We start from the raw sequence: 27,770 nt of genomic DNA on the forward strand, positions 1-27,770 counted from the left end.
CTCACTGTGAAAAATTTCCTCCTCCTATCTAAACTGAATCCACCCTCTTTTACTTTACAAATATTATTCCTTCTATTGCTGTATAACTTGCTAATAAGTTTGTCCCCCATCCTTCTTGTAAGCGCTTGTCATGTGAAAAGGGGAGATTTCCTTGACCCTTGGTGTGGGAGATTTTACTCAGCCCTTAGTGTTTAATGTAAACTGAGACCCTTGTGTTTAGCCTGTCAGTGTCCCATTATGGGGACCCTTCACTGAGCAGTCCTGCTAGATTAGAGAGTGGCTTGACTGACTCATCCAGGGACACACATCAACAGCACAAGGGAGACCCTTCAGCAGGTGTTCCCACCTTGTGATCCCTCACTGGATCTTCCACCACGTTGAGTATCTTCCCCTTTGCGGGCAATTGCCAGCGCCTGTGAAGCACTCACACCAACAGTTCACAGAATGTTCCTTATTAATATAAAATTGTGAGAGGTTAAGTTTCAAGGATTGTCAGTGGTAGTACCTGACTGCAAAAACATGTTCAAAGCAATACACAGACAAGCTAACACCCCCAATAAAAATAATCAGCACGGACAGAGTACAGTTCTTACCTAATAGGTGTCCCTACGACTGAGAAGACAGGTTCAGCATGAAAACTGATCCCAGCAGTTATGATAGTGTTCCCTAATTTTTTCCCCATCGTCTACTTACTTCAATACTATTTCTCTATGTTAAGGTGGATCTTGAGTGACTCGGGTCATGCATACCTTTGTTACTGATTGGTGTAAAATTCTCTCACTTCACCTTTAAAGATACAGTCAAAAATAGAGAGAGCACACCTTGTGAGGGGGGTCATATGCTGGAGGGGGATAACTCTAGGATGGAGGTGTACATTAATCTTACAATTAGGCTATTGTGAACCAAGTTCATCTGAGGAATGTTTTTTCTTCCAGAGCTGCGGGCTGAGCAGCAGGATATCTTTCCCTATCTCCCCTGCCTGACAGGTATTATGCAGTTTCTCTGCTGCAAAGTACCATCGAGTTCCCCCTCCCTGCAAGGGTTTCAACAGTGCCTGGCTGCAGTGTCTCCACTCAGCTCCACCCTCCATTAACAGGTGCTTATAGTTCCAGATCACATGTGTCAGGAATTATCATGGAATATGTTTTCGGCATGCCAACTGCATTCCATCCTAGGAACAACGATTGTATTTTACCCTATAATTTCCCTACCTAGCTTCTGTTAAGATGTGGATATAACTTCTCAGTTTCCTCTAATTTTACATCCAGTCATCTTTCAACAGTCCCCTTTAATGAAAGGTCACAGGAAGATCTTACCAGAATCTTTTTTCTCCAGACTGAACAACCCAAACTCTCTCAGCCTGTCCTCTTAGGAAAGCTGCTCCAGCCCTCTGTGGCCCCCCTGGCAACCCACATTTATAGGTCAATGGCTTTCTTATAATGAGGATCCCTGAGCTGGATACAGCACCCCCGGCAGGATCTCACCAGAGTGGAGTAGAGGGACAGAATCACCTACCTAGACATGCTGGTCATGCTGCTTTTTATGCAGCCCAGCATACAATTTGCTTTCTGGGCTGCAAGCACGCATTACTGGCTCATGTCCAGCCTTTCATCCACCACCACCTCCAACCCTCTCTACTAGGCTTGTCTCAATCCCTTTCCCCTCAGCCCGTGCTGGTAGCAGGGGTTTCCCCAACCAATGTGCAGGACCTTCATTTGGCCTTGTTGAACCTTGTAACAGACCCCCATGGACCCACTTCTCAAACTTGTTCAGGTCCCCCTGGATGGTGTCCCATACTTCAGATGTATCACCTGCACTGCTCAGCTTGGTGTCAACTGCAAATTTGTCGACATTCTATATCTGTATAGTAGGTTAGAACCAATTAATTTTCTCTTTTAGGGTTTGAAGACACATATGTGCCCTGGTGTATTGTAGATTAATGATCAATATTGTAAAGTTTAAAGATCTATCAGTTCAAATAAACAAGTAAAATGTTCTCCCCAAATTAAGAAGCTACACTTTTGTTGGCTATGAACTAAATTTATATATATTTCTTGCAGTTATTTTTCTAGTGTGAGTGACGTCTAGAATTTCTGTTAGGAATGAACTTCACACACAAAAAAACGTAAGCAGATTTTTTTTTAAGCTAAGGATTTTGTTTTCTTCTTTTAAACAATTCTCAGAGCTCCATCAGTGCAGAAAAATAAAAATACTATTTATTTTTAATCATTAGGCCAAACAGCATGTTTTGAGTTCTTGAAGCCTTTTGGTCATAAACCAGTCACTCCGGTTCCTAATGACAAAAATATCTATAGAAAAAATCGAAAATATAAACACTTCTAAAGATGTACATATAATTCAGATTGTATTTGTGGAATGGGGGCCAGCAGGGTGGAGTGGGCAAAGAAGAAAATCTGAGCATAGGAATAAACAACATAATGGAATAATGAAAGATAAATCAGAAATTGAAAGCATTCATACCCAGTTTCATGCCTAAATTTTGGGTTGAGTTGGAATTTTCTCCATGTACGTTAAAAGGGGCAAAGCAGTCTAACACATGAACATCTTCTTTTTGCAAGCCGTCTTACCAGGAAATTGAAAAGTGTGAAGGAAAAAAGGAAAGGTTATTGTACCAGTATGCCATGGAGATTATTACAATTAAGCTTAAAGAAATTGCCTAATGTTTGGGGAAAGTGCTGGCTTAAGCATCCCTAAGACTTGTCCTTCAATTATTCTAAAAATGATTCGGGCATAGTCTGGAGATAGTGATTCAGTTCCTGAACGCTGTCTTGTCAGCAATATGTTTCACCCCAGGTGCAGAAAACTCACTTTGCTAGAGGAAAAGTAAATGTAGTTTTCACAACTATAGTCACAATTCCATCTCTGAGAACATATTTTTTTAAGTTAACATGTATCCACTAGAAATAGGGTTAGACTTCAGTGAACTTATTTGAAGTTCTTTCTTGCAGAATGGACTCAAGACATGTAAAGAAAGAAAATACTGGCTAAACAGTTTTTTACCAATAAATAGTAATGTTTAGTGACTGGACAAATAAAAGGTTGAGTTTAGTTAAGGAGAATTTCCAAATGTGTCCTCATGAAAAAAACTTATAAAGGAGGAACTATCTTATAAATCCCATTTGTGTAGGTACAGTGGTGGAAAAAATGAAACCAAAGAAAATGTATGCCCACTGCTGAATGAGGTGGACGACACTGTAAGTTTTACTTGTAAGTGGACTTACATTGTACCTTTTTACTTACAATATGTGCTTTAAAATTTCCCAAGTCCTGTGCCAGGTGGCAAAATTAAGAGGAATGAAATACCATCAGTTAAAGAGAAGTGCCAGACCTGGACCACAGGCAATGAGGTTATTTATAAATGTCCAAAGGGCTTGACAGGATACATATATGGAAGATGAGGGGGTGGACCAATGTAACCAAATCATAATAAAGGGTATGTAGCTTCGTCTAATACTGGCTTGCATTAGTAAAAACATAAAGAGCAGGTCAAGTTAATTCATCAATCCCTTCTGTCCTGTATTTGATCAGCTACCTGTGGAGTACTCTGTGATGTGTAGAATTTCAATGTACAAAAAAAAAAAAAAAAAAAAGACTGATAAAATTGTAACAAGTCTAGCAGAGCCATGAACATTGTGAAAACTTTGCATCATATGAGGAAAGACTGAACGATCTGTCTTTGTTAAGCCTTGAAAACAGAGAGCTGAATGGGGACATAATTCTTTTCTTCACCTCCTCATTGGGTGGTCATAAAAAAGACAGACCCAAATTTTTCTCAGAAGTGCACAGCCCTGGAGTGAGAGACAACTGTCAGAAGTTGCAACAAAGGAAATTATGGCTAGGTATCAAGAAGAAATTGTTCATGATGTAGTGTGAGTGTACTTAAGTGCTGCAACAAGTTGCCCAGAAAGGCTGTGGAATTACCATCCTTGAAGATATCCAGACCTCAAGTAGACAAGATCCTGAGCAACCAGCTAGCATTTAAAGTTTGACCTGCTCTGAGTAAGTTGGACTCTATGACCTTCAAAGGTCTCTCTCAACCTAAATAATTCTGGAGTCCTATGAATGTAAAATATATTGACATACAGGATAAATCATGTTTCTATAGGTTTGTCTGGGATAAACTTTGTGAACTGACTAACAAAGACAGACAGACCCATACATACAGTTACCTAAAACATGCCATCTTGTTTTCACCTCTTATAACCTTTCACCTAGTAGTGTCATATTTAATCAAGCATTATATCAAGGACAAGGACAGTACATAGCAGTGAAAAGTGTTCCTGGAGACTGAGGGGAAAGAAATCAGGAAATGTCAGGGGTGTGTATGGGTATTGTCCCAAGAGAGTGATTCAGGAATAAAAATGCAGAAAATACAAAGGAATATATAGCTTCTGGAGAACACTTTGTTCTTCCAGGCCTTGGAAAGTAAGTCACACTAATTCTGTTATTAGTCACACTAATTCAGGCTCCTCTTATACCTAGGTCAGTTTGGAGATGACAGTGTACTTTAGTTATCTGCTGTTTCAATCACTGAATGCAGAGATTCACAGTAAGGGATTGCAGAGATTCACTCCATCAGAGCAGTTCTCTCAAAGCCTTCACTTGACCACCTAATTACTGCTCATTTTTACAAAATATATATGTCAGATAGGGAATCAGAGATCACTGTAAAGGGAATGTTTAAAAGACTGAGAGGTAGGGTCAGTTTCCGACTTTAAAATAAACTTGAATGAATTAATTCACAAACAGCATATAAATAGCTAGTAGTTTTCAAGATTATTAGGCATTGTCAGAACACCTAGGTACCGTTACTCTGTAACATTTTCATTCTAAATTCTCTGTGATCACACAATGCTGTGTAGCTGATGGCAACGAGTTAGTGCTGACTGCTATGGTCCCTGGTGGAACTTGACAACAAAGGTCAAGGTAATCTGTCTCATGAGCTCTTTGATCAGAGAAGTCATTACTGAATTGAACTTGTCTACAGTCTCTATCCTTCCTCTATATATTTGATGGTTTGCAATATTTTATCTCTGCCCCAAGCACTCCCCCCACCCTTCAAAAATGCTGGTCTCCTCCTGGTACTACTTGCCTTGGGGCTTTATATAGTATTTTTTTTTTCTGTAGTCAGCAATATATTCTGCCTATTTTCTGTGCCTTATGCTAATCTTGTTCTTTGACAACTTTCTTTTTACTTGGATGAGTCACTACAACACATCTCTCTGTATTGGTGGTCGCATGTACACATACTCATGTAAAATGTTTATGTATTGTGAACCTGGTACACCATTGCAGTGCTCTAAAATACTTGTATACTACTGTTTGCTATACTGTTTTATTGCCCTTGTAATGGGATTCAAGGCAAGCTACTATTAATTATATTTGATCAGAGCACTTGTATCTGCATGACCATTTGAATGAGTTTCACAGAACTATTTTGAGAAGCTATTATAAGCTTCAGGTCTTCCCCTTTCCTCTGAATAATCCATTTTAAATTATTTTATTTACAGGTAGAGCCTGCATGTATAACAGAAACCATGTACTATATTTTCTGATTACTGGCTGGTGACAGTGTTTGTCTTGCAGACTTTGTTATCATCACTGCCAAATTTCTCCCTCATTCCTATCCCTTTAAAATCCATTTTGCACACTCAGTTCCTCTGTTCCTGCTGGCGTTTTTATCCCTTGCAGCCAGTAATTTACTCCAACTCATGTGTCCTTTTTTCCCCCAATTTTCAACAGACACAGTAGATGAGTTTTGCCTCTCTCAACTGTTTTATCATCTGCAAATACAGGCATGAAGAATAGTGTCAGCTGGGTGCAACACTTCATTCTACCACACTTTTACTCGGTAGTAAAATACAAGACCCAAAGAAAATTCTACAAACTTCCACATTGCATTTTCATTTTGAGTTTTCTGTGTTTGTTTGTGTGTTTGTTATATCTAGTGTCTCTGTGCTCCTGGATGGACAGGAGAATTTTGCCAATTTGCTGAAAATGCGTGTCTAATTTACCCAAATAATTGTTCTGATGGAGCAACTTGCATTGATATGAGTCAGCTGAGAGAACAACCTTTGTTTCAGTGTTTGTGTCCTCGTGATTTTACAGGTAAGGCATATACAAATCATATAGAAGTTTGTAGTTTCATTGTCTTTTAAATATTCAAATATAAGAATGCTGGGTTTAAAAAAAAAAAAAGGAATAAAGTATTTGGAGAGTAATCACACCTCTCTGCATTTTCTGCCCTCTGCTGGGATGCTTATAAAATCTGAATGGAATTTACAGGTTACTTTCGAAATTTCGAATTAAGGTTACAGTAAGAATAGTCAGAATAAGCTTTAGCTTCAGTTTAAGAGACTGTTTGTGGGTTCGGTGCTGCCTTCGGGGAACTTGCGTCCCGTTTTCCAGCTAGCTCTAGCACTGAGCTCTCTTTAAAAGGTACAGCTCTGTTTGCTGAGAAACCTTTCTGATCCAGTGGGTCTTTGCCTTGGGCAGAAGTGTGGCGGTGGCAAGGAATGAAGAGAGAACTCTTGTGAGGTTCAACTGGGGTTCATTCACCAGAGCAGGAACCCAAAAAAACGAGTTTCCCCCTCTGCTCTCACCTTAAGTACTGGGGTGGGGACAGGGGAAGGGTACAGGTCTGCAACCAATCCCAAAGTGGCGAGGCGGGGGAGTGACCCAGGACAAAAGGACACTTAGCAATACAATTCTATACATAAAAAGGGGATGGTAGAAACGAGACCCTGCCAAATCACATGACATTCCCACTAGAATTTTCCAGGCTTCAGGGCGGGTTTGCAGAGTGATGGATAGGACTCATAACTTGGGAAAGACCAAAAAGGGGTTTAACATAGGGTACATAGGACAAACCATTTTAAAGCAAAAGACAAAAGCATGCAGAAGTTTGGGAAAACCCAAAATGCACCACAACATAAGTGTATGTCTATGTATAAAAGTTTTGCATGTGAACTACACGTCTGATGTCTAATTATAGTTCCTGGATATCTAATTAATGAGAGAAATGGAGTTCAGGAAGTTTGTTAGTTTGCATCAGCCTGTATTTACTCTAATAACGTTATGAGGCCAAGATTTTTTTTTTTGTGGATTCTCATTGTAAAGGGTTCTATATATTACAATAGATTTTTTTTTTTACTTTTTCTGTTGTTAAATAGCCAGTAACTTCTGCAGTCTTGATCCATTAAAAAATTCATTTATACCTATTTACTGTTTCACTTAAGTATTTGGAAAGGGAAAGAGAAAAGGGATATATAGTAGCAACTTTGGTACATCTACTTCACTCTGAATTAAATACTTTCTGCAACCAGAAAAGCTATTGTAGTTTCATTTCTATTGGTTCTTAATCGTGTTTTTAAATTAGAAACACTATTGATGCATCTTTTGCACTAACATTAAAATTGTGTTTGGAACAGACATCTTAGTGAATACAAAATATGACATGATGTAACATTGTCAGCTGTGAAAAGTGGAACTTTGATTTAAAAAGTAATAAACTCACTTCAGTCTGGTTCCATACTCTTTAACAAAACCATGTAGAAACTTAGTGTATACACATGAAATTTGAAACTACAGATTTATTTTTTTTAGTATGTAAAACATTTTGGGTATGTACTCAGAAAAATGTTCCCATGTAAAGTTCAAATGCTCAGAGGATAAAGGATTATAATATATAGGGGTTTTTTGTTGAATAGGTGTAATAATTTATGTGCTTTCAATTTCCTTCTAGTTAGTTTCTTAATTTTAATTTTTCTCTTCTCTGAAAGTGGATAAAAACTTTTGAATCTACAACAGTGCTTGTAAGTAATATGTCCTATGACACTGAAATCATTCATATCAGCAATTTCTCAGGTCCTGCACAGCAGAACAATTGTTCTTTAAATAAGCTTCCTCTAATTTATTGCTATCTTTCCTTGTGTGTAGAGCAATCATATTGGCCGGAATTGATTTGGCATGTTAGACACTTCATTCTCACTTCACGAAAAGGTCCTTTAATTAAAATAATCTTACTGCTACTAAAATGAACTGAATCCCAAGAAAACTCACCAACCAGAATTAAAAGTACTACTTCAATTGCATAATTTTTCCTTATCCTAAAACTTTTTATAATACTCATTAAGATTATTCATAGATTTATCCACAATTTTTTTTCTCTTTCATTGTTTTCTTGAGACAGATTTTTGAATTTCTACTGGTATATGGGAAATGCATATAAGCATATGTTGATGGAGATTGCACTATTGAAATGTATAGGATACTTGAAACAGTATTCTGTAGAAGGTATCTATACTGCCAGAATAAATAATGTCCCAGAACGAGATATGGGATATAAAAGTTCCTATATCTTTCACAGTCTGGTTAAGGAAACATTTATACTAGTGAACAAAGAAATTTAATGGCCTAATTTTAATCCTTCTTTCTGGTCAAATTCATATTTTTAAATTCTTTTGTTCTCAAGGATATGGTGGTGGCATATTTTAACCCTGGTGGGCAGCTGGTTGTTACTCTTCCCCAATGAGGTGTTGGAAAGAATTGGAAGCACAATAGTAAGAAAACTTGAGATATAGATAAATCATTAAGTCAAGCAAAAGCTGTTTACATAGGTGAGGCAAAATAAGGAATTCATTCACTACTTGCTGTTAGCAGGCAAGAGTTCAGCCATTTCTAGATAAATAGGGAAAGTCTCTGTTTCATGTCGAAGTACAGTGGTAATATCATAAGTCTCAAAACTCTAATAGATAAAAAGAATAGTATTTTTTTTTCTTTCTTTTTTTTTTTTTCCCCACAGCCCTGATCCCTATAGTAAAGGTGAGCAAGTAAAGGTATTTTTGAAGCATCGTGGGAGGTCCCTATGGCACAGGAGTGAACTGGAATTACACAGTAGTATCTGCCTCAGCAACAGACGTTGGTCATTTTAACATTGCACTTTATATATTATTGCCATTGTCACCTCTGAAAGAGAAATGGTTAGGGCACATAGATCCCAAACATCAACGACCATCTAGTGAAATAATAGAATAAAAGGAGTCACTTGTTACATAGTGCTACAGGAATTTACTCAGAATACTTACATTCATAGGTGAATAAAAAGGAAACAGTGTGTTGCTTTTCAGAAGATTCAATTTTTTATTAAAGAAGAACTTTTAGAGATAACTGACAGAAAGCAATAATAACAGCTGAAGTACTTCTCATTCTAACCCTCTTCATCCCATAAACTTTGCTTTTTAAAATGCCTTTTAGAAGCAGTGTCCACATAGCATAAATTAGGGTGAAAGGAAAATGGTTTTAGCTAGTCTGTTCCTTTAAATTTGCTCCCAATGCAGGTCTCTCCCAATGCCAGTTAAAGTCCAAGGAAAAGCAAGGGTTATACCAGCTCTATAAGTCAGAATGATAGCATGTACTGAATTGGAAGGGACCCCCAAAGATCACCATGCCCAAGTCCTGGCTCTGCACAGGACCACACCAAAAATCACACCTCGTGCCCGAGAAATTTTTACAAACACATCTTCAGTACTGTCAGGCTTGGCGCTGTGACCACTTCCCTGGGGATCCTGTTCCCTTTGGGGGAGGAACCTTCTCCTAATATTCAACCTAAACCTTCCTCAACTCAGTTTCATGTACTTCACTTGAGTTCTGTCACTGGTCACCAGAGAGAAGAGATTAGTACCTACCCTTTCTCTTCCCCTCATGAAGATGTTGAAAATCACATTGAGGTCTCCCCTCAGTCCCTTCTGAACAGACCAAGTGATCTCAGCTGCTCCTCATATGGTTTCCCTTCTAGGCCCTTTCACCTCTTTGTGGTCCTCCTTTGGAGGGCAAATACCTTCTATAGCTTTATATTATTCTCATATTGTTGTGCCCAAAACCGCACTCAGGACTCAAGGTGATGCCTCACCAGAAGGTGTGTTCCAAGAATCCTTACAAAGACCTCTTACCTAAGATTATAGCAAGATGAATTATGTGAAAACGCAACAGTTTCAGTCCATCTAAGGCATTCGACTGTACTAATTGTAATGAAAGGATAGAGAAGTACACAATGAAAAAATAAAAAGGACGCATTATCCATACTGACATAATATTTAATTTGAAGGAGACAAACTTCTGAACAATAAGTGAGGGCTAGGGCTAGTGATGTTGTAGCATACTCCAAGCTGACTGTGATCTACAGTAGTTCAAGTCAACAATTTTTTCTCGGGTCTTGATTTCCTAACAAAATATTAAGGCTATTGAAATTTTTGTGCTGGAAAATCTTCCATTATTTTGGAATGCAGCAATTGCATGAAAAGCCAAATGACGATAAAAACATTCTGCATGAAAATCCAAGGTAAAATGTAATATCAGTATTTAAGTTCTACCTGCTTTTAAAATACAAAAAAATGCTCCCGGTGCAGGGAGATATCTATGAGTATGTTCATATTTCCTAAAAGTTCAGTTTCTGATTTAATTTGCTGTGCATAATATATTTTGCCCATTGGAATAAGTAGGAATTTTGATGGAATTTTTGTTCATTAAGAATAGTTATGGTAAACTTAAAGATGATGTTTTTTTAAGAAGTAAGGCTGTTTCAAGGTTTGGATTTCTAAGCATATAATTAGTAAAGTTCTCAACTGGAAGACATGCATTAAAATATGCCCTTAAACTTGGCATATGGAATCCTCCAGACAGCTACATCTGCTCACAAACTCCAAAAATTACTTTCACCCACCTCTATCAACCTTGAATTTTTTAAGACAAGTACAAGCTACTTGATTTTCTGGGACTATGAGCCCAAAACTCAAACTAAAGAGATATTTTACATCATTGACTGAATATTTAGAAAGTAACAAAGTTTCAGGGACATAGCAGAAGGGTTTCCTATTCACAGTATATTCTTATGAAAGTCTCACCTCAAGTCCAGGTGCATGTTAAACAGCCTACCATTTTATTCTCCTGCTTCCCACTTCCTACCATCTATCATGCCTCATTTTATTAAGGTATACAACTCGAAGATTTATCTTTCAGGGAGCTAGAACTGCACTGATTTTCTTTAATTTGTCTCACTCTTCTGGGTTTACAGCTATTGTTGTCTATCCTTTCCTTTTTCATTCATTCAGAGTAAAACTTAAAAGGGTTTTTTTTTTTTTCTCTCTCTGTGGATAGTCTGTCTCTTATTGAGAACATCACTTCATTTTTCATTCTCATTCCCAAATATATAAATCTGCTGATAGTGACAAGGGTAATGTATCTTTCTCTAAACACTCAGAGAGGTAGTTGGCTAGATAGGGAAAATTCAAATAGCTGTATATCACCCCCCAAAAAATCACATTATCAATAGGAAAAATGAGGGATGTAGGACTTTTATGCAATATCAGTCAAAAAGTCTTCTGAACAAATTGAAGTGCTTAAAAAACTTCATTAACTCTAATGACTATAAAGACATTATTTTCTGCTTCTCAGCTGAACCTGTGTTTACTCAGCCAAGTATACCATTTCAGATCTTACCAAGGTACCAAAATTGTCAGCAGCATTATAAATCACCTATCACACTAATGGGTTTAAAACATGATAAGGTGTGCAGTGTAGATATAATTATAGCACATTTAAAAATATGTAGTGTAGTGGAAAGATTAATAACACTGTAGTGTAGATCTAGGGACTGTTTTCATTAACAAAGCTGATCTCTGTAGCTCTGTTTTAATTCTTTATAAGACCTCAGACTTACATCTTTTAGCTTGGAATACCAAATTTCCTCTTTAAAATGTGGGTAATCAGGCTAGTCACACACTGCTTCCTTTTTTTTCAGACTCAATGTACAACAACATTAGCTGGCATAGCCTATTGTATCTCCACTGAAGCTGGAATAATGTCAATATATGAACTAAATAATCTGGACTTTCTTATGCTATATTTCAACTTTTGTGTGCAGTAGTTGTTCCTTCTATTAAAAAAAAAATCAAATGCATTCTGTTGAAATACAATACCACTTTTTTAGAGACTTAAAGCATGGCTTCATTTGTGTTGATGATGTCTCTTATTAATGTATATTTTTCTTGTCGCATAAACAGACTTCTTAGGCATTTTAAGACCTATCATTTTTTTTGGTTTTGTTGATTTGGGTTTTTTATCCTGAGTCATATCACAAACTTACATTCAGCAGCAACATATATACTTTAGTCCTCACTCTTGGACTCTCTGAATAGTTCAAGTTTACTTTTTCTGCAATATGCTTGCCTCCATTTCTATTTGCTGAGATGTATGTATGTCACTTTAGACACATGTTCTTTCAAAATCTTTAACTTCTTAAGATTTGTTTTTATTATACCTTTCTCCTCAGAATTTGCCACCAATTTAGTATAAACTCTGTACAGGAGGTTTAATTTACGTTTCAGATAAGAACATTTCAGAAAAGAACATTAGATAATATTGAATTTACATCAGAATGCTACATCCAGTCCTATAGCCCTCAGTGCAGGAAGAACATGGAGCCAATGGAGAGAACTGGAACAATTCTCCTATGAGGAAATTTTAAGAGGGTTGGGGCTGTTCAGCTTAGAGAAGAGAAGATTCTCTAAACACCTTATTGAGGCATTTCAATACTCCAGCTTACAAAAAATCTGAAAGAGAACTTTTTACAGGGGTCTGTAGCAATAAGTGACAGGGTAAAGGCTTTAAATTGAAAAGCAAAAAATTTACACTACATATAAGGAAGAAATTTTTCCGAATGAGAGTTGTGAAACACTGGACCAGGTTACCCAGAGATGAGATAGATGCCTCATCTGTGGAAGCATTCAAGGACAATTTGAACTGGATTCTGAGCAACCTGAGTTAAAGGTGTCCCTGCTCATTGCAGGAGGCTTTGATTAAATGATCTTTAAAGGTCTCTTCCAACCCAAGCTATTCTATTATCCCACGATCAATCTTTGTGTCACCCACCCAAATTTGGACTGTTGCCTCACTGCACTGACATTTACCTTTACTCCTGGCTCATAAACCATTATCCTATTCTCAAACCACAGTTCTTGTATCTAAATAATTAGACTCAATTTTCCAAGGAATAATTTCTAAATCTTAAAAATCCCCACATCTTCTCTGGAACCCAAGGGTGATGTTCAAGTGTATTCCAGAGAGCAGAGGAACCTGAAAGTATGGCACTTTTTATCCAGGCTGGGTGAGATACTCTTTCTGGAATCTGCCCTCTCTCAGTGAGTGTCTCTGTGAATGATTGTTCTGTATTATTTCAAATTTAACTTACAATGAGTGAAAAATGTTCAAACTAGATGAAATTTCTGTGTTCCAGGAATGAAAATTGTTTTGCATATTCTCCTAGTATCCTTTTGTGGTTTTTATAAGAACCAGATTTTTTAATGAGACATGTAAAGGGCACTTTGCCCAACAAAACAAAGAAACAAACAACACCTTCACAAGAGGATAAGAGACCATGAAAGACAGGTCTGAAAAAGACTTTACCAAGAGATGAATCTTTATGACCAGATTCCCAGCTAAATCCTGAATGCAGCTAAGAGAAAGGACAGATAATCTATTAAATGGTCAAAAAGTCTAATTGTATGTTCCAGAATAATGAGTTCATTTAAGAGCCAAGGTTATTAAAATACATCTCAAACAAATTGAAAGTCATTCTGTAAAAAGGTAACTCAGCTAAAGACTGTGCTCAAACAACAGTTGCAGAGAAGCTTTCAGAAAGAACTTTCTAAGCGCCCTTAAATGATTAGTTGCATTCTAATCTAGTAGAAGGTAAAAATTTAACTGCATATTTAACATTTGAGAATATCTGACCGTATATAATTCATGCAGTTGTAGACAACTGCAATAAGTCATAAGCTGACTGATCAGTGGAAGTCTTTTTGATCTTTTCAAAAAGATTGAAATTCAGGTCCATGTAAATAAATTATGACAGCTAGTAAATTTTGAAAATAAGCATAATAATGTTCACTTGAACTGGAAAATGTTCGTATTATAGTTTGTACCCCCTTAGACTATGAAGCTGGGACGGTACTTAACAAACCTAGGGGTTTTACTTTGGTTGCTTTACCTATTGGGACATGTGTGCCTTTATGTTGAAAAAGTTATGTTGCTTTCCCAAAAGAGGAAATAGTTTTGTAGAACGCCATCCCATGATATGGTGTAAATGTGCCTAATCACTTACACCTAATAAAAATCTAGTCAGACTTAGTGCATGATGAATTCCAGTCTCAGAATTGTTATCTCCAACCCCAGTAAATCCTTGTTTTTCATGAGCTAATGGAAACTATCCCCTTTATTCGTTCATGAGAAAAGCTGTGTCATTAGAAAATTATCACATTGTTATTGGTTTTACCTTATTTAATTTCTTTTTCTCAGAAGAATAACTCTTCTTCACAAGGATTTATGAAACACCATCCTAAAATGGAAATACAAAGGAATTTTGGAAGCAAAATAACTGAAAAAAAATTTTAAACCAGCAGATTTCAACAAAATAAATATTTTTAGATTATTTTTCAAATACTACTGTAGATAAATATGTTCATTCTGATGCCAGCTGCCATTTTTGATGGCTGTATAATTTTAATTTTTTTTTTATTAATACAGGAATATGGTAGTGGTAATCAATGAATGAGCTATTTCAATATCATGTACTTTAAATTTCTAAACTTTAATAATTTAGTCTAAACATGTTGTCTAGATTTCATCTATAGTCAGTGAAGATTTTCCAGTTTCAAGTCTCCTCAACCCACCTATAGCAAAAATGCTTCCACCAATGAGAACAATAAATTATCCTTTCTTTAATGTTCAGCTGTAGATACAATATTTTTTAATCAGTATGTAACTATATTTTTTCTCTAAGAAGACTGGGAAAATGCACATAATAATCTTAAATAAGTCTTCATTTGAATATTTATGCTAACTATCCTATAAAAGAGTTTTTCCTAAAGTCAAAACCAAGTATTTTAAGCTTGATTGTTCAACTGTCAGGAAGAACTATTAACACCTACAAGTGTGAATGTCAGATCAGTTCTTTATTTCTGCTATTTTTAAAATCCTTTTCTCTTTCACTGAAATTACTTAGAAAACGACTAAGATTTATCACTATACCTAGATTTATCTAGGAATGCATTTATTGCCCAGTTCTTCACAACTCCAAGTGAAAATAGGGAGATATTTAGAATCCATGGAAACCTGTCTTTGAACTTCTAGTGGTTTCAATAAATATTACTGTAAGTGGATTTAGTGTGTTTGAAAATAAATAAATAAATAAAAAATACCAAGAAGTGGAATAAAACACGTAATTTTTTAGTGCTTACTATGTCTGTACCAGGCTTTTCACTCTGATCTCATGGAAAGAACTGAGAATTTTAGAGAGCTCCAGTCATATGACCTTTATTGGACTGAATTCAGGATGAGACAAATCATACAACAAAACTGGAATTTTTCATGACTTAAAATGCATGGATATAAACGTCAACATTTCAGAGAGTGAACCTCTACTGTCCATGCTCTGCCAGAGAGCATAGTTTTTGAAGTTCCCTACTATCTTCTTGGTTTGAATGGTTGAAAAATAATGGTTTAGTGATTATTTCAGCATGTGCGTACATATGCAATGAATCTAAGTGGGTTTTACAAATACCTTCACAGTCAGGAAACAAGAAAACATACAAAAAAAAAGTCTAGAATTATAGCTTCATAAAATTACTTTGGAGAAAAAAACATTTAAAAATAATTATGATACAATCCAGTACTTGTACACTGAAAAGAAGTGTTAGGTCATGTATTCTTTTTGTTTGATAAACTTGTTACCATATGAAATAGCAAATTAAAAATGTTTGCTGTAGATAATTTCTATGCACTCATTATTAGTACACTGTTTGTTACACAGTTTCTGAAAAAAACGAAAAAGATAATATTAAACTGAAAGTGGAAGTACAAAAATAGACTAATGCAGAATACAAAAATGGACTAAAGCAGATCACATAAAACTAAAAAATATATCTAGCAACTGAAAGTGCAGCCAAAGTCCGAAGGAACACAAATTCTGTTTTATAGGTTAAAATGTTTGGGTCAATTAAAAATGAAACAATTTAGAAGTGCTAGCTTTATTGCACTGTGCAATATAGGATGCAACTGTGAGTTATATGCTTTTTAAGAACCCTCAGGAAGTTACTTGATAAAGTCAGAATTAATGGTACATAAGCCTCTAGAGGATTCTGTTATATTGAAAATCTTTGTTATGTGCAGGGTAGAAGTATACCATATATGCAAGTAAGGCCAAAAATATATTGATAATGTAACTGTAATATTAAAATTAAAATTGTGATCAGGGGAAATGTAATTGCTGCAGAAAATGAGTTAAAAATGCAGCTTTAACACAGATTTCTTTCCCTTTTTATGGTACTATACTCACGCTTTTTCCTCCTCCACCAGGTCTTAAGGTCAGTGGTTTCATTATGCTGTTGTTGGGAGCAGTGTTGCAGAATCTATAGTCCTTCCCTGGAAGGAATGTGACATTTATTTCTTCTTCATCTCCAGGATCCACCTGGGGTCATTTCTATATGTCCACTTACACTTTTTTTTTTCATTGGACTGCAGTTCTATTTCAGATGTTAATTTACATTTTATGGTGGGTCTAAAGTATACTAAATAAAATTTCTTTGCCCTTTTTAGCCTTCAGATCAGTTTTGCCCAGCTCCAGGTCTTCATTCTTTAACTGGGCACTGATGAGTTCCCAATTGTTATGGGGTCTCCCATTTCTGATCAGGCAGTGTCCCTCCAATCACATCCTATATCTCTATTTCTCAAGGTCTCTTGTTATGGTACCAGCCCTGTATTTGTATACAGCACTGCAGTAGACTAGTAAATATAATTGTATTTATAACCTCTACTTGTTCCTGCTTATTTCAACCTGTGGCTATTCCATATAAAGATAAACAAAAGTATAGTAAATCAGAAGAAAAAAACTATTGTCACAATTAGGCCAAGTAAAAATATCACTGAAGGAAAGTCTGATGATCCTCAGTTCTTGCAAATTCAATGCAAAGTTTATGGTCCATTACTAGAAAAGGCAGTGTTGTTCTGCAGGTTTATGGGGAAAAAACTCCTCAGTTTACTTTTGGAATTTGTATTGAATTTGCCACCTGTCCTTATTCTGGTCCCAAAGTCCATTTAAAAGGTTTCTCACTCTAGTGATGTTGCTTCAGCAATGTCACAGTTTAGTCTCTTTAGATTTCTTAGGTGAATTTTACCTGGATTGGGTTATTTGTGGTTATTTAATGAAATAAACTAGTGAGTTTATTATCAGGTATAGACACAAGTACACTAATTTATCTGTTTCTTAGCTGGCTGGTATGAACTCCAAAGCTATGTAGTTATTTTAGATTATCATGGATTCTAAGCTAATAAATACACAGATGAGAAGCAAGGTATATTCTTTTAGGTTTAGTGTGTTAATGCAATTAAATATCTCATCCCACAGTAAAGTAAAAATTCCACAGAAGGTGGAAGTTGGAAGCTGCATAAAAGGAACATAGAGAGCTTATATGTGTGTGTGTATGGATGGAGTTCAAAAAGCCAAAGCGAAGCTGGAAATTAAAGGAGCAGTAATCAATGAGGACAAGAAAGATTCCTGTAAATACATTGGTAGTAAAAGAAAATTAAGAAAAAATATTAAACATTTTAACTTTTAAGAACACGTCCTTAGATAAATAATATATAAGGTCATTTACGGAAATAAACAATGAAAGAGTAGAATTTAATCAATTTTTTTTGCCTCCTTCTAATGTTGTAAAATTTGGTTTTTTTCTCTTTGTTCCTTGGGTCTGCTGAAGTTATTCCTGATAGAAGAATAACATGCTTAATTGTGCACAAAAATCTTTTTTGAGTTCTCTAAGCACTGCATTTCTCAATTACTCAGCCCTTACTCACTATGAAGTGATAATTAGGCATTAAAAGCTAAGTGGATTACTGTGGAGATTTCTCCTGATATCCATTTATTACTTAATCAGACTTTAATACCATAAATTATGCATTTCTCAGCAGTATTCAGATTCCAATAAATTTTATTACCGTTTTGAGTTACTAGGTTTTCTTGACCTCAGTGTGGTGGGGAAAAGTCATAAAGTTTGATTGAAGGATACAGCCACTATAAGAAATTCAGATTTATAGCAAAATAATTCTGAAAGCTTTTTGGGTTGAACTAATATTTATTCATAAGGGTTTCTTGGACAAGACAATTCCATCCTCTTGAATAAACATGAAAAAATTGATCCAAAATACATACTGAGTTGAAGTTTTTCCCAGTTTTTTTTCCTCCTAATTTTGCCTTCCATGCCTCATTAAGAAAAACAAAACCAAACAAACCCCACAATTCCTAGGAGATTGCAACTTTCTCAGCACATTCAGTTGCTTTTGGAATGAAAATATCTATTTATGTGTAAGCATACCTTTTTGCTGGCCACTATTACAGAAAAAGTGGCTTTCTAAAAGTATTAATCATGATGAAATCTCCCCAGAAATGCAGATACTTTGGGTTACCATTTGAGTCAATATGAACAGAGCAAATTAGAGTAATTAGAGTTACATCTTGTAAATGTAACATTATGTATTATAATAATAAATAGCAAGAAGTATCTAATTTCCCATTTTCCTATGTTCTCTATTATTTCATACTATTTAAAAATGTTTTTCACTCAGTAAACTTTATAAATTAGAGTAAAATATAATCTTGGCTGTTAAAAATTTGATGGATGTTATCAGTGGGCAGTTTTTAACTGAGGAGTGAAATGATAAAATAGCTATTAAAAATCCTTAAAACATGCTCATCAACCTCTCTGTAAATACATGAGATTGTACTTGTAGTTCAGCACCTGTCGGCCCAATATAGAGATTTTTGACCAACAAATCACAGTGCTTTCCTGTTTGCATTTACAGAAGTCCATAAAAAGCAGTCTTCTAGGTCTTAATTTGGCACTCCATTCCACCACACTGAAAGTGAAATGAAATTGGCAGAAAATACTGAAGGAGATACATAGTCATTTTCTTACCAAATTTTATCCTAATAATTTGTGTTCTCCTGATGTCTCTCACTTTAGATCAAAAGGACAGATGATGAGACTTTTTAAAACAATTTCATTATTTGAAGTAAATTTATTTCCTTTTTTTTTTGACATACAAAGAATTTCAAATAAAATCCTTACTGCTGACTCAAAATCCAAACTCCTGACTCAGCACATATTGTCTGATTTAAGAAATTATTCACATTTCTTATATATTCCTCCCAAACATTTTTCTCCTGTATAGCTGTTCTGTGTTTTCTGCTTAAGCCATAAAGTAACACTGATTACAAGCAAGTACGTGGCAAAAACACGAATAATTTACAGTTATTGTATTTCCTGAAGTTTTCCTCTTCAAAATATCTCAAAATCCCTGTACCTTCTTCTAGTTTTCTCAGCAGTAAAGTTTTTTTCCTATTTTCTCTATTCTTTATCTTTTCTAAATTTGGAAACTGCTGCCCCTCCCCAGAATTCCTGCTGTAAAAATAGTAAATTAAAATAAAAATCAAGGAAAATGAAACAAAGCACGTCAATAACAAGGAAAAAGATCAAAAATGTGTACACAGAATTAATTAAATTGTTTTCAGAACCAAAAAGAGTAAGAATAAAAAGTGAAAGTGCTTTGTTTTTGTTAAATCTACTTGTTTTCCAAGACTAACGGTAAACCTGATGGTCTTCTTTATTAACTCATATCACATTTCCAGAAATGTATTTCTCTTCAGTACATTTTTTTTTAGAACTGTCCAGTTACAAGTTAAATTATTTTTTCTTATTGGGCTAAAAAACAGTTTTCAGCTAAATGGGCAAGTCATTCAGTGAATCACACTAAAGGTTGCCTCAGATAAATGTGGATTAACTTTTTCCTAGTTAAAACAGAGCTCAGAAAATACATAATGAAATACGTATATAATAGATTCAAAGGTCTTGAGTAAATATCAGGGTTGATATTTAATGCAACAGGAAAAAGAAGAAAATACAACGGCATTACCTCCCTCTCAGTTGATTATTTCCTGGGAAAATCCACCCTCTTCAGACCTGAATCCCTTGCTGAATGCATCCTAAATTGTTTCAAATGCCAAGAAAGTATTTTTGGTTTTACTTTCTTTTAGAAACACTGAGATCTATTTTTCGTATGTGTGAGTGAAAAAGAGTCTGAAAACATACACAAGATCTTTAACCAATATTCCAGAGATCTTATTTAAAGAAAGATTTTCTCTCAATATTACTATTATGACTTACAGAATTTCCTTAAGAATGTGATATTAATTCCTAATCTTTTTAGGACTTTTTTTTTTCCTACCTCAGGAGAATTCTGTGAGGTGCAAATTGACAACTGTGGTTCCAATTCGTGTGAAAATGGAGGAACATGTATTGGCTATGAAGATCATTTTATGTGCACTTGCCCTATAGGTGAGCCATTGGTAATCTGTTCTATTTTCTAACAAAAACAAAACAAAACAAAACAAAACAAAACAAAAAACAAAAAAAAAAAAAAAAAAAAAAAAAAGTCATCCAAATATTTATGTTAGGAAATAGCAACATAAAAATAACAATGTATCTCAACAAATGCAGTGAACATTTTTATGAAGAAAAGCACTTTTTCTCTTTGTTCAGGGAATAAAACTGCCAAATAACTCTAGTAGAGTGGTGTTAACTGCTAACACCCTGAACAGACATAATGTCAATATTCTGAATGAACTGTGATTAAACATTCTCTTTGTGGTGCAGGTTTTGAAGGTGAAAGATGTGAACTCGATATTGATGCCTGCCTATTCAACAATATAAGCTGCGCCCCAGGAGCACTGTGTATGGATAAATCTCATGGATTTAATTACACATGTTTATCGCCATGTATTGGAAGCACAGAGGTAGGATAAAGCAATATATATTCCCCTCAGCATTTTTTGAGAAATCAAACAACTTATTCTAATGGCAGTGAGCTGATGAAGCCTCATTTCACGTGGGTTTCCTAAACATAGTACTCATTCTTGATATATCCTCATGCTAATATTCCTTTTTTTTCTGTGTAACTTATGCATATAAAAGTGTGTGATCTGACTAGTCTGGTCATTGTCCAGCAAACCATGTAATGTCTGAGCTTTACTTTCTTGTTCTTTATAGGTTTAGTCACTGATGTCTCCTTCTTCCCCCTACTTGCTGCTGCTATATTATGAAACTTGAAGAACTTTACACAAAGTCTTTTAGCAATCTTTGATATGTTTAAAAGTTAGCAGATAGAAGGCTGATGGTACAGCAGTGCACAGAAAGAAAAAAAAAAGTTTTATTTCCATTACAAACAAAAATAAAAAACACATTCAACAACAAAAAAGCAAGACTAATTACACTTCAGTGGGAGATGAAAATGCAGTTAGAAAACATCTAAATTTGTCTTGCAAGTTTGTCTTCAATACTAACAGCATATGTAAATGAATACTGCTTTTTCATTTTCAAAGTTTTCTAGAAGAAATGCCATTGTTGTATCCTTCGCACTATCCTTTAGTGACCCTTTCAACTAAATTTGGGTAGGAATCATTCATATCAGGGTGGACAATGAGACTTCGGTATGGGTCAATCTAAAATACTGCTGCACTTTTTTACTATGATGATTATTTTGAAAGCTCTGTACATAATGCTGTATACCCTTCCAAACAATTACACAAACACAATAATGTGTGTTTTACAGGCTTTATCAATTCCTTTTTTGAAATACATGCACCATAAAAATACACTATGCATAGTGAGCAACATATTTATAAAGAACAATCAATATTTATGTCACCTTGAAGTCCATGGGTAGACACTTATCAGTGAATATAAAATATAGCACTGAAAAACTCACTGGATCAAATGATTATACTTAAATTGTTCAGCACGTGGTAAATTTTAACATTTTTATGGTTTAAAGTGTCATACTGAGTGCAAATATGTTGTATGTAGCATAGCATCACAATGGTGCAATTATCATTACGGCTAGTTAATAACGGGAAGTGGTGGTGTGTCAAGGATGCTGACGGCAGATAGTTAAACATTTTACTGTACTATTTGCTTAAAATCCCTCAGACATATTCAATTTATTCATACAAACATTTAATAGACTATCATAAATGTCACAGGAGAAAAAAGTAATTTTATATATAAATATATTTCTCAATATACACTCACTGTATGAGACGCTTGATTTGGGCATAATGTGAATAAATACTAGTTTTTCTAATGAGAAAAGGAATAGAAAATAAAATTATGGAACTATATACTTGAGTTTTATCTGTTTTCTTAGCCTACAGATCATTAAAATTATATCATTTCCTCATTGGAAGAAACAAAGGCTGTATTCAAACAAATATTTAAGTACATTTATGAAATTAAAGATTAATATTAGTCAAATTCCATTATTCATCATTTAATTCTTAATTTATTTGTTGTGGATGGGAAATAAGTATATATTTTTGCATCCTTTCATTTCTTTTACATTTCCAGTGGTACCTCAATTTGCTTAACTGCTTTACCTCTGTGTATTCAGCAAAATACATTGAAAAGAATGCTACTATTTGGAATATTTTCCTCATGAGCAAAAAATAGGTGTAATTAATCTAAATAATGCAATTAATGTAATTAATCTTTTGTCTCTGTATAGATATATAATGATAATAATGCATTGGGTTTTTTTCTTTCCCAGTCATAAATTAATGCACTACAGTTGTTTATAATTTCTTTTTTTTTTTCCAAATAAATATTAAAAAAAAATTGTGGTGAACGGATTAATATGGGATATCTTCATTGAAACTTCAAAATCAAATCTTAACTTTGTAATGAGGATGCCTGCTTGCTCTGGACCAAGAATTATGAAGGAACTCTAAATAAATCAAAATTTTGTCATCTTTAAATTAATGACTTCCAACAGGACCAAATTTAGCCACTTTGTGTTATAATGCCTTTTTTTCTGTAATGTACTCAGGTAGACATGAAAAGGAATAAAGAAATATATTTATTTTTCCAATTTAATACTCAATATATACTACAAACTTTAATATTTTTATCAACAGGAGGTCATAGAAGATTGATAAGATCACTCATAATAACAAATAATTGTAGTGTAACATGATAGGCCTAAGTAACAGAATCACAGAAGAATAAAACAGCCCAGGATTGAAGGGATCTCATAAGACCATCTAGTCCAACCTTTTATGGAAAAGCAAGCCTTGGTTAGATTATAAATCATTATGAATAGTTTACATGCCTTGAAAGTCCACCTGAGACCCGAACAATCACAAATGTGGAGGCATTCTAAGGTGTTCTGGGCCCCTCACTTTAAGAAAGATATTGAGGGGTTGGAGTGTATCCAGAAAAAGGCAACAGAGCTGGTGAAGGGTCCGGAAAGGAAGTATTATGTGGGGCAGCTGAGGGAGGTGGGGTTGTTTAGGTTGAAGAAAAAGAGTCTCAGGGGAGACCTTATCCCTCTCTACAACTACATGAAAGGAGGTTGTAGCCAGGTGGGGCTCGGCTCTTCTCCCAGGCAGCCAGCAACAGGACAAGAGGACACAGCCTCAAGCTGCACCAGGGGTGGTTAAGGTTGGATATCTGGAAGAATTTCTTCAGAGAAACTTTGGAATAGACTGCCCAATGAGGTGGTAGAGACACTGCTCCTGCAGGTGTTCAAGGAACAACTGGATATGAGACTTAATGCTACAGTTTAGCTGAAATGGTGGTGTTTGATCAAGGGTTAGACTCAATGATCTTGAAGGTCTTTTCCAGCCTAATTCTATGACTCTATGTGTGACTACTTTTTAGCTACACTATATTTAAGAATTTTATTTTTTCTCTTAAAAAATTTCTTTTTCAAAATTCTGTGAGTAAGCTTAAAAAATCAGTTTCCTTTAGCTCTTACTATGAAAAATTTGAAAGTGTAACCATAAACTATGGGAACTCCAAGATGTTGACCAATGCTGATTTTTTTTAAAAAGGAAGCATAGGAAGTAAAAAGTATTTTTCAATTATTTTTCATTTTCTTTTAAATTTTAAGATGTAAACAGATGCACTTAGCAGACATCAGCTTAGTTTCTCAAAAATAATTCCCATATGAGTTAGGAACTTAACCACATCTGAAAGTTCCTCTCTGTGTCTATCTACAGCCTTATAATACTGAAGTTTATTGAACTCCACTGGCATATTTTACTTGTAAGTTTTCTCTATTTATGAAGCAGGATCTCATATTGCACTTGTAGTCAAGACCATAGTTCCAACATTTTCAATGGAAATCTCTACATGCTCAGTATATATTTAGTGTTGATAGGAGCTACCACTTCCATGTTTGTTCTGGTCCTTACATGCTGTGCATTTTTACAAAGTGTCTTCATCTGTAAAATTAAGGCAACTTCTGTTTTCGTTATTTTTAAGACAAACATTTTATCTACTTGCTTAGTGTACCTCCTGTCTAGGAAAGAATATAGGGCAGATTAAATAAAATTGCACTTCTAGAAAAATTTGAACACTCAGGTACAATTCACTTTGCAGTAATAAAACCTGAAGACTGTAGTAAAATTATATGCTTGGGGGAAATATACTTATTGTATATGTGTGAAGGGTTTTTTTATATATAAGTAAAATGCAGTTTGATTCAAACGGCAGAGAATTCTGTGAAATGTGAGATGAAAGAGGGGTTGGAAATAATAACTGTTTTCTTATCTCGAGCATTTGACAACACAAGACACTTAGACAAAAAAGAGACATATAATAGGGTTATATCCCTCAATTCCTGCAGAGGAAAGATAGGAGAAGAATAAAATCCTCTAAGGACTAATTATATTCCCTAGCTGAAATAAAATCTGGTTGATTTTGGAAGAAAGTGATTCTTACATTTTATCATGACTACATAAAAAGATCTGTTGAAGTATTTGCCGTAGACAGAAGTATGATGGTCAGACTGATGAGAATCGACCTGTTTATGGTCTGTTGAAACAGAGGATTTGTATTTAAATACATTCCAGAGCTTTCATTTCAATTTAAACCTTTAGATTACACAAACATCTTAAAGGATAGCACCTTTCTTCACAATTTAATGTATCAAAATGACATAAGAATAAATTAAACATAATGTTGTGGCAATACTGAAATATTTGTCTTAATTGTCTATGGTTTTCTGGATGGTTTTCTTGAGTATAAGCTTATTTGACCTATTTGAGCATTGAGAATATAGTAAGCATCAGGAAAAAATCCAGCAGAAACATACAAATACAACAGTAAGAAAACACATAAAAATAATAAAAAATAAAGATAAAAACTCCCATACAATTCACATAGAAGGGGTTTTCTGCATTTATGTTGTACTACATTTTTATTCAAGATGTTGTCATATTGAATAAGTATCCCAAGATAAGCCTGAAATTCAGCACAGGGAGCATAACAAAAATCTCTTCATTTTAAGGTTAATTTAAAACTTAACAAAGGGAAATGAATATTAGAATATTTCTGCCAAGGACTGTTATTATTACAGCTCTTAATGACACTAAAAAGAGATTCAGACTCAATCAAACTGAAGTACTAGTGCATTAACTTATCTTCTAGACACCATTTTCTTTAAAAACCAATTGATTAGAAGGAGGGGTCTTAATTGCTTTGACATGAATATGTAGTTATCTGTCTTCATACTGGCAAAATTTTCATGGAACCTATAAGTAAAATGAGGAAAGAAAAATTAATTCAGACTAATAACTTTCTGTAAACGTTGAACAATACAGGAAATACTGGTTTAGCAAATAATATTAGCATTTAAAAACAAAAAGGAAAATAGCTGTTGCAGTCTTAATTTACTAATCTTTCAATATCTGCAAATTGAAAATATAGCAGCTTCTAATTTTCCCACAGCATAGATGTAATTTATAAACATATAAAGGATTCAAGGATAGATTGAATCAGCATTGTAATTAAAATTTTTAAAAATCAATCTTTTCCTGATAGCCACACATTAAGCTAAATTATACAGCATAGGAACAGTTGCTCTACTATTTCAATGGAAAAATAACAGACTAGTTCACTATTGTCTCCCCTAAAACAAGCACATTTTAAGGGCAGTTGTAAAAATGGTACCATTAAATTAAGACATAAAGGCCTTTTACTGACTGAACAGCAAATTGATATATTGATTTAATAACATTCAGTATTTTAGGTTCTTGGAGATGTATCTTTTTTAGTATTACAATGTAAAAATATTAAATAACCATATTTATTACCAATGGCTTATTCCATTAAACTCCTGAGGAAGAAAATTCAATTTGTAATGAAAAATGTCTTCATGTATGTGGCAGTTTGACCCAGGCCAGGTGCCAGGTGCTCATCGTAGCCACTCCATCAGTGCCCCCTGCAACTGGACAGGGGAGAGAAAATTGCTTATGAATTGAGAGAAGGACAGGAAAAGACCACATAATGATTACTATCACAGGCAAAACAGATTTCACTTAGGGAAATTAGTTGAATTTATTACTAACAAAATCAGAGCAGGATAATTAGAACTAAATTCTTAAAAGAACCTTCCCCCCTTCCATTCCTCCTTCCCAACATTTTAAATTTATTCCCAATTTTCTACCTCCTCTTCCCTCCAGTGGTGCACAGATATGAAGAATGGGAGTTATGGTCAGTTCATCGTATCAGTTTTGCAGCTGCTTCCTCCTCAGGCAGAAGAGTCCTTCCCCTGCTCCATAGTAGGTTCCTTCCCATGGGAGACAGTACTCCACAAACATTTCCAGTGTGAGCCCTTCACAAGGGCTACAGATCTTCCTGATCTGTTGTAGTGTGAGTCTCTTCCACAGGATGCAGTCCTGCAAGAACAGGCTGCTCTAGCATGGGTCTCCCACAGGCTCACAACCTTCTTTTGGGCATACACCTGCTCCAGCAAAGGACTCCTCCAAGGACTGCAGGTAGATCTCTGCATCCCCTGGCCTTCCATGGGCTGCACCATGGGCTGCAGGGGAATCTCAGCTCTGAAACCTGGAGCATCTCCTGCCCTTCCTTCTTAACTGTCCTTGATGTCTGCAGAGCTGTTCCTCACACATGTTCTCTATCTGCTCTTGTCTGGCTGCAATTAAATCTGTGAAATAAGCTTTTCCTTCTTCTTCACTCTGTTATTCCAAGGCTCTACTACTATCAATGATGGGCTTGACCCTGACCAACAGTGTGTCCATCCTGGAGCTGGCTGGCACCTGTCAGGCATGGGAGAAGCTTCTGGAAGATCCTCAGAAAAACCACCTCTATAGCACCTCTCCCTACCAGAACCTGACCACACAAACCCAACACAGCTATTTGTAATTCTCATCTTCAGGTATGTGCAAATGGAGGTAGTTGCTTCTACAATGAAGAAAATCAGAGGTCTCACTGTGTTTGTGCTCTTGGATGGACTGGAAACACATGCCTTGAAAATATTAATGACTGTGAGATAAACCAGTGCCAACATGGAGCCACATGTGAAGATGGATTAAATAAATACAGGTACTAACATGTTGCTTTCTGTACAAGCCTTCAAAAAGTGTTTTATGCCATATGAAGATATTTTGACTTTAAGAAAGAATTACAAATGGTGTTGTTAATGCAGTAATATAATTTTCTTATGAAAAAATGCCATGGAATACTAATTTTCAATAAGGATGTACATTCAGTAAAACTGTGTAGTCTGAAGTGTCAGAGGAAGGAATCACAAATATTCCTCTTTGCTGGTTAGAGAAGTTA

At 35.2% G+C, this 27,770-nt stretch overlaps 1 protein-coding gene and 1 long non-coding RNA gene across 2 annotated transcripts in view; one reads left to right on the forward strand and one right to left on the reverse strand.

Annotated features, from left to right (window-relative positions):
- EYS (eyes shut homolog) overlaps positions 1-27,770 on the forward strand; it is a 742,046-nt gene that overhangs the window by 61,649 nt on the left and 652,627 nt on the right. The window contains exons 6-9 of the mRNA XM_066180316.1: positions 5,970-6,129; positions 20,361-20,465; positions 20,784-20,923; positions 27,367-27,533. Of these exons, the coding sequence (XP_066036413.1) occupies positions 5,970-6,129; positions 20,361-20,465; positions 20,784-20,923; positions 27,367-27,533 (572 nt within the window). The remainder of the gene's footprint in view (positions 1-5,969; positions 6,130-20,360; positions 20,466-20,783; positions 20,924-27,366; positions 27,534-27,770) is intronic.
- On the reverse strand, positions 25,073-27,256 carry LOC136287220 (uncharacterized). Its single transcript, XR_010720105.1, has 3 exons — positions 26,635-27,256; positions 26,282-26,415; positions 25,073-25,720 (listed from the first exon to the last, which is right to left on the reverse strand). It is a non-coding gene; the product is annotated as an uncharacterized lncRNA (long non-coding RNA).

Source organism: Chamaea fasciata, unplaced genomic scaffold, assembly GCF_029207755.1.
Source record: "Chamaea fasciata isolate MVZ Bird 193981 ecotype frontalis unplaced genomic scaffold, bChaFas1.0.hap1 SCAF_3, whole genome shotgun sequence".
NCBI lineage: Eukaryota > Metazoa > Chordata > Aves > Passeriformes > Sylviidae > Chamaea > Chamaea fasciata.